The sequence below is a fragment of the Bison bison genome, unplaced genomic scaffold (assembly GCF_000754665.1).
Source record: "Bison bison bison isolate TAMUID 2011002044 unplaced genomic scaffold, Bison_UMD1.0 scf7180017864370, whole genome shotgun sequence".
In the NCBI taxonomy this organism is placed as follows: domain Eukaryota; kingdom Metazoa; phylum Chordata; class Mammalia; order Artiodactyla; family Bovidae; genus Bison; species Bison bison.
Window position 1 is genome coordinate 5,525,074 of NW_011494942.1, and position 8,518 is coordinate 5,533,591.

Below are 8,518 nucleotides of genomic sequence, written 5' to 3' on the forward strand. Positions count from 1 at the left end.
TGGGGAACACATGTATACCCATGGCGGATTCATTTTGATATTTGGCAAAACTAATACAATTATGTAAAGTTTAAAAATAAAATAAAATTAGAAAAAAAAAAAAAAAGAAAGGGAGAAATCCCAGTAAAGTATGGAAATAACCTCTTAGGTAATCACTGAAGCAGTGCATATAATAGCTTAGAGCAGATTTTAAATCTAGAGCCAGAACCCTTCATCTCATCTCTGAAATTTCATGCAAAAGTTCATCCTTTCATTTTTCTGGGAAAAAATTTTATGTTTTCATAGATTTTCAGAAGGTCCTCAATGCATAAGGGTTAAACATAATTGTTTTAGGTTTTGAGCAGGTTTAGGTTTTGAAGGCAAGGGAGAATTGTTTCTTTGAAGTGGAAAGTAATTTAGTATACATTAATAGGACTTCTGAAATAAAGATAATACAAGATTTGGGACACGTTACACACACCTCAAGCTAACACAGTGGTGGCTTTCCTATCCTGAGGTGTAGTCTGTGGTTTAAGGAACTTGTTGCAGCGAGATCTTAAAATGCTTAATTCCGTGCAGGCTGTAGTTAGGAGACTAGAAAAAGTCTGATTTTGGAGAAAAGGAAACTGAGGGAGAATCAGCTAAAAGTATGTAGCAACCTGAGGTAAAATGTTGGCTTTTATCCAGTTCTCTTTGGAGTTGAATCTGCTGCTGGGAAACAGTGGAAAAAGAGTTAGGAAGATCATTTTAAACCTACTAATCACTTGTGATTTTACACTGGAATCCAACTCTAAATTCTCATTCAGGATTAGAAGATTGAATAAAACCCATTGAATGTACAGATAACACAAAACTCTGGAGCCCTTACAAAGATGAGTTTTCTGGTCATCTACCAGGCAGCCTTTAGACTGTATTATTCAAGACTTTGTCCCAGAAATGAATATCAATTGCATTGCAAAGTCCTACTTTGTGGAATCTTTATCTCATCAAAGAAGAGTGCATGATGGTGGTTTAAATATTGATTTTTGTTTTCATTTTAGTTTTTAGTGAATCGATTTAAAAATGTTCAGGATTTCAACTTCAAGGTGGAAAGGAATCTGCACATCGGTAAAGTATTTCTTTGTTAGCAAAACAGCTGGTGGTTTTTTGTTCATCTAAATTATTTTTCATGGTTTCTGTGGGAATCCATTAAAATGTAAGTAAATAGGATGTAAGTTTTTTAGAGGCAGTCACGAGAAACATTACCATTTAGAAGATGGAAAGCTGTTTGGGAAGTCACAAACTAAACAACTTCTGCTTATTTGATTTGATTAGAGCTGTCATTTATTCTTGAGGAATGTGATGATTATTATAGATTTTAAGTATTTCAAGTCCTGCTAAGATGATAATAAAAGTACTTAGGTGTATTCATGTTTTTTCATCCTAAGAATATGGATAATTGTAAGGAGCACATGATGTCTGTTGTGTGTGTTTATGTGTGTGCATACATGTGTGCATGCCTGGGTATGTGCAAGACTTTTTCCTCTGCCAGGAAATTGTTTTACTTGCATCAATTTAATGGAGAAACAGTGTCACCCAGTGGCTTTGATGAAAACAGTCCTGTAAACATTATAGATAAGCGCTGTCCAGTGGAAATATAACAGGAGCAAATTACTGAATTTCATGTTTTCTAGTAGCCTCATAAAAAAGTAAAAAAATAAAATAAAAACCAACTAGGTGAAATCCATGATAATACTGTTTAATTTAATTCATTATATCATGCTAACATAAAATCAACGTATAAATCAAGATATTTTGCTTTCTGGTTTTTTTGTGCTGAAGTCTGATTTTGTGGTGTATGTTTTCCACTTACAGCCCATCTCAGTCTGGTGTAGCTACATTTCAAGTACTTGATAGACACATGTGGCTGATGGTTAATCTTTGGAACATTTTTAAAGAGCTGAAGTACTTGAATACTAATGTTACCTCTTCCATTATAATGGAAAATCCATGTAGATTTTATGATAGCACTTAATATACAACTGTTCACATTTGTATATAATCTTGCTGCTCTAATAGTTGGCAAGTCAGTCTGATTTTCCTCCTTTGACATTATTGCACGTATTTTAAAATATGTTGATTTTAGTTGGAGGGAGAGTTTAACAGAGTCCTTAATGAGGAACCGTTTTGTTAACTTGATGTATAACACAGAATCAGTGTTACCAGCTAATTATGAATTTGCCTTTCAAAGTGTGCTTCGTTAACAGGGATGGCTTATGGATATAGTGTGAACACGTGACCAGCCATGGTGATTAGTCTGTTATTGGGTTATCTAATGTCTCTTTAGAAATGAAAGTGCTTATGTTTATAATGCATGTTGTTATCTTGGTAACTTAGGAAACTTAAGTGACAAACCTGCTAGTAGCTGTAATGGATGAAAATTCTAGCAGTGTCTATAAAAGGCTGATGACTCCTTGCTATTGCTTATGTAAACGCCACTCTCATAGATATACAAAAGGAAAATGCTTCTATTTTGTGTCTAGAAAGGACTAGAATTTTGATAATGTGTAATTTCTAAACTAGAAATTGAGATTAGTTGGCTTTTGAAGCTCTGCGTGATTTCAAACTGCATGAACCTATAAAAATGTACAGATGAAAAAGGCAAACTTTAAAAGTCCCACCATCCTGGGACTTCCCTGGCAGTCCGGTGGTTAAGACTCTGAGCCTTCACTGAAGGGGTTAGGTCGCTGGTCTAACTGCTGGTGATCTATGGCACCGCCATAAGATTGAAAAAAAAAAAATTAAATGAGGCCTTTTGCCCTCCTTACACTCTTTACCTTCTTTCCATCTCCTTTCCTCAAACTCTATGAATTCATTAACTCTAGGCATAGTTCCAATATTACATTGAGCATTGATGAGAAGACAACTTTTGATATATGGCATGATCCTTTATATACATAGATGTATAGAATTATTTTTTAAATAGGCATTTATTTTGTGCATATTGGTTTATAATCTGTATGTGTTATTGTATGTTTTTCAATTTATGAATTTATCCCTTTTAAAGTAAGACATTATTTGTCTTTGCATTAGAGAATAAAAATGCAGAGGTAGGTAGGTTTTCATCTATAACTTAGGAGATAATCTAAAAAGAACAAAAGGTAATAGAATCATGATATACAAAGAAGCACATTTATCTAAAAAGAAATAATGTGGACTCAATCTCACTCCTGGTGAAGCTGGCTTAATTTAGCTTTCTTTGAAGTAACTAGCTAAATAATAAAAAGCTATAGTAATTGTAACTGTTATTTGAGTTTGTATTTAATATAACTAGTCATTCACCCTGGCGAATTCTGAAATTACTTTAAATTAATGTAGAGGTTGGGCTTGTAAATTTTTTTTTTTTGGCCAGTCTTCTTTTTTTATAATGTCCTCTGTGTGTGTGTGTGTGTATAAATATTTTTCCAAGCAATGCGTTTTATTTCATTTTTTTTTAAACAAAATAGGTTCTTCTCACTCAGAGTGTGTTTAAAAATTTAAGGAATGCTTTTCTATCCCCCATACCCCACTGTACCTTGTCAGAATATTAAAATAATTTTAAGCAAGAAGCTTGTGGTTTAAATTTAATAGAATTTTAATAGAATTTTTCCACCTTCTGAAGTAAGTTGAAATAACTGAATATGCTGTGTCTGTGGCAAGTGTTTCCTCCTTCTCAGATATAATCCACTTAAGTAAACCTAATGGAAGTTTGAAGTCATAGAAATTTGGCAGGGGGGATGGTTTATTTGGGGGTGACCCCTGTGGAGTCAGCCTCCTTTGGACATTTTTAAGCTAGGTTGAGCACAGAGAAAGCAAATGGTTCTTATTTTTAAACTAAGTATTTCAGAGGATGAAGTTAACAGGTCTGCTTAGGAAATGCTCTTCAGGAGGAAATGCTAGTCCTTATCATACAAAACAACCCCCTGTTTGGGTGTTAGCAAACACCTAACTCCGCAACAATCTCCCAGAGAGCGGGAGAGACATCCTGAGCTGCCTGGGCTCCCCGAAAATCTGCTTTCTAGGCTCAAGAACTGAAGAAGTCACACTCATTTCACAGCATTTTCATTATAAAAGGAATCAACCCTTCTTCCCTTCCTTGTGTCAGCCATCAATATTTTTTTTAGAAAATTCCAGTCCAGTGTCTTGCTCTGGACCAGCTAGTGGAATAAAGGGATGGAGAAGAAAGAAATGATTTTACTCTGAAATATTTATCCCCCAATCTCCTGAGACTGAACTAGTGATTAAACCTACTGAAGTAAACTTCTGTAGAAAAAAGTAGCCTATTCACTTGTCTGTGAATTTACATTTTTAAAATATTTATACTTTTATTACTATAAAAAGTTTATCTGTATGTACAGTTCTCCATAGTGGCTATATCAATTTACATTCCCACCAACAGTGCAAGAGGATTCCCTTTTCTCCACATCCTCTCCAGTATTTACTGTTTTGTATTATTGTTACTATTATTGTAGATTTTTTTTGATGATGTCCATTCTGACTGGTGTGAGGTTTCCTCATTGTAGTTTTGATTTACATTTCTCTAATAATGAGTGATGTTGAGCATCTTTTCATGTGTTTATTGGCCATCTGTATTCCTCTTAGGAAAAATGTCTGTTTAGGTCTTCCACCCATTTTTTGATTGGGATGTTTGTTTTTCTGATATTGGACTGTATGAGCTGCTTATGTATTTTGGAGATCTAATTCTTTTTCAGTTGTTTTGTTTGCAATTATTTTCTCCCAATCTGAAGGTTGTCTACATAGATACACTGCCATGTGTAAAATAGATAACTGGTGAGAAGCTGTTATGTAACACAGGGAGCCCAGCCTGGTGCTCTGTGATGACCTAGAAGGGTGGGTTGGAGGAAGGGAGGGAGGCTCTAGAAGGAGGTGATATATGTATAGTTATGTCTGGTTTGCATTGTTGTGTGGCAGAAACCAATACAACATTGTAAAGACGTTTCATCCAATGAAACATAAATAAAAATTCAAAACATAACTTACAAAGATTCTCTGGCATGTGTCAGATAAGGAGCTGAACTTGCCTGTGCCTTTCGTGGTAGGAAACCCCACTCAGCATGAGTCCTAGATATTTATTTTTAGCTTGCTTCCAACTGAAAATAACCAAACCACCCCCAAGACCAATGTGGTATGAACTTCAGAACAGTATCTGAAGTTAGGGTATGTTTTTCAGAAAAATAAAAGTTCAAGTCTTTTTCATGTACAACTAATGCTTTAAGTGAGAAAGAATCGACTTTGACATTTGTTCCCATGGCTTTCTACAAAGTGTTGGTAGGTGTTCAGCTATACCTTTTTACAGTTAGTCTATGTTCTTGTTAGAGGTTCTTACTGAATTGCTGTGTTTCCTGAAAAGTCTCATGTAAAGTAACTACTATCTCCTTTTTATCTTTTAATTGCACTCAGTTACAAAATATAATTTGAGCACATTGCTTCCAGGGATGACTTTGTGAAATTAGCTTTTTTCAAATGTCATCCAACTGTAGTGTTAGTTCAATTGTGCTGAATAATCTAGAAGTTTGGTAGCATAATTTCAGAGTCCAGAGGAATTTAAAAATCAACAGTTCACAAGGTTTCATCAGAATGACAGGTTTTAATTTATCCAATCAATTTGATGGTCTATCTAGTTTTTAATAGAACTTGTTAGAATAGAAAGGAAGTTTTAAGTTAAATAAGAATATTTTGTTGCTGTATTTTAACTCTCAATAGAGAGATATTGTCATCTCCTCTCACTGAAAGCAGACATTTCTCTTCTGAGTATGTTAAGTAGATTATTGTGCCTTTAAAAGAACTAGGAATACAGTTTAGAAAAAAAAAAAAAAGTTATTTCCCACTTTCTTTTCCAGAAACAAGTTTCTTTTAGTTTGTGGATGTCAAATGGTCTCATATATCTTTTAGAAAGGCTACCTCTACTGAAAACTTTGAGAGTTTCAGGTATCTTTGAATATATTTAAAATCTGAATGTTGTTTCTCTTTGAAAACATAAATTACAAACTGAGAATTTAGTTACAGATTAATTCATGTTTTGAAATAAACCAGATATATTCTTTGGTAAAGAAGCCATTTCTAAATTTATTTGACATTTTTGTCAAATGTAAAATAGAATAAGAAATTTAGGAGCAACACCTTTTACTCTATTTTCATTTTGGTACAGGAAGCTAGCCATTTGAATAGTGTCTGTTTTTACTCTTAATGATTTGTTTGTGCTACAATTGAAATTGTTTTTGCTAGATAAGCAGGGCCTAAATTATAGCAGCTATTAAGGTCTCATTTTGTCCACTTCTCCTTCTTTTTACTTGAATAATAATGGGATGAGCTCTTCTTCACTCCTTCAAAGAATGACAAGAGCTTTTAAATATATTCAGTGGAATTTCTGTAAGCCACTAACTAGTCCTTATTGAAAAGTGTGAGAATTCGATTGGGAATGTTGGATCAGAATATAACTGAACAATGATTAAGTAAATTATCTAGAAACCAAAGTAGCATTCAGAAGTGGAAACTTCCCATAATAAATGAGTGAAAGAAATGGAAGCTAGTATTTTGCTTGTGCAGAAAGAAGACTAGATTGAAATTGAAAGAATTCCTCTATTAAAAAAAAAAATATATATATATATATACACACATTGATTGAACGGTCTTCTGGGAATGTGCCCCTAAAATCTAGAACTCCTATGGTTTGGAAAGAGGAGACCCTGGGGGTGTCACTTCCTGCCCAGCCATGCATTGTCAGGATCTGTTCTTAACTTTAGACCTAAAACTCTTTGATCATTTTTCAGAGGTCATAGTGCTATTCATAAATGTTCCAGACACTGATTACTTTCAAAGATGTAGATTCTTACTTTTTAGGTTTTTAGTGCATTTGTCACTTTGACTTTTAAATGTAACGTTATGGCAACCTTGTGTGAACTTTTACCTCTTCTGTGACAAGACTGATGAAAAAGGTCAGCAGATAAATATATCTTATTTAAGATTGACTCTCTATTTCCTAGGTGGTGATAGTATAAAGAACCCGCCTGCCAATTCAGGATACTTAAGAGATGTGAGTTCGATCCCTGGACCAGGAAGATCCCCTGGAGGAGGGCATGGCAACCCACTCCAGTAGTCTTACCTAGAGAATCCCATAAACAGAGGTGCCTAGTGGGCTATGGTCCATAAGGTCTCAAAGAATTGGACACAATTGAGTGACTTAGCACGTACGCATGCACTCTATTTCACACTGACTCTTTGTTTCCTTCTAAGTATTTTAGTATACCTAAATTCTTACCATCTTTTTCCCTGGTGCTAATCTTATGTAATTATAATGCTATGTTAATCAAAGCTCCAATACTTTGGCCACCTGATACAAACAACTGACTCATTAGAAAAGACCCTGATGCTGGAAACGATTGAAGGCAGGAGGAGAAGGGGATGAGAGAGGACGAGATGATTGGATGGCATCACCAAATTGATGGATATGAGTTTGAGCAAGCTCCGGGAGTTGGTGACGGACAGGGAAGCCTGGTGTACGGCAATCCATGGGGTAACACAGAGTTGGACATGACTGAGCAACTGAACTGAACTGATTAATGAAACTGTTGTTTATGAATTCTGATAGTAAAAAGCTCTAATTAATAGATAAATAGACTTCTTCCTTCAGATGCTTTCAAAAATCTTGTAGGATATAGCCTGACCTCACCTACTTACCATTATACCTTATCTAGCACTTTCTAAGTCAAGCTGCTATATGTGTCTCAAATGATATAGTTCTTGAATTTTAATATGAATAATTATTTGGGAAACTTATTAAAATAATAATTCCTAGGTCCTAAGGCCAGATACTCTGATTTAATTATGTGTAGAATGGGGCCCAGAAATCTAGAGTTTTAGAGCATTTAGGTCACCTTAGTGAAGAAACACAGAACTATAAACTTTTATTTAATAAAACTAGACAAATTTTGGACTTTTGCAATGTGATTAAGCAGTTAAAAAGCGCTTGGTTGAGTATCATGAGGAAAACATTTAAACACATACATCTATATATATATACACATTGACAGGTTATACACATAGACATAACTTCCAGATGTTCAAGTTAGTTTTAGAAAAGGCAGAGGAACCAGAGATCAAATTGCCAACATCTGCTGGATCATTGAAAAAGCAAGACAGTTTCAGAGAAACATCTATTTCTGCTTTATTGACTATGCCAAAGCCTTTGACTGTGTGGATCACAATAAACTGTGGAAAATTCTGAAAGAGATGGGAATACCAGACCACCTGACCTGCCTCTTGAGAAACCTGTATACAGGTCAGGAAGCAACAGTTAGAACTGGACATGTTCTAACTTGGAACAGATTGGAACAGTTGGAACAGACTGGTTCCAAATAAGAAAAGGAGTACGTCAAGGCTATATATTGTCACCCTGCTTATTTAACTTATATGCAGAGTACATCATGAGAAACGCTGGGCTGGAAGAAGCACAAGCTGGAATCAAGATTGCCGGGAGAGATATCAATAACCTCAGATATGC

At 34.9% G+C, this 8,518-nt stretch overlaps 1 protein-coding gene across 1 annotated transcript in view; it reads left to right on the top strand.

Annotated features, from left to right (window-relative positions):
• LOC105000262 (cGMP-inhibited 3',5'-cyclic phosphodiesterase A-like) overlaps window positions 1-2,257 on the top strand; it is a gene marked incomplete at its 5' end in the record, with an annotated part of 9,377 nt that extends 7,120 nt beyond the window's left edge. Inside the window, 2 exons of the mRNA XM_010856039.1 lie at window positions 1,020-1,086; window positions 2,226-2,257. Of these exons, the coding sequence (XP_010854341.1) occupies window positions 1,020-1,086; window positions 2,226-2,257 (99 nt within the window). The remainder of the gene's footprint in view (window positions 1-1,019; window positions 1,087-2,225) is intronic.
• Between the last annotated feature and the right edge of the window lie 6,261 nt (window positions 2,258-8,518).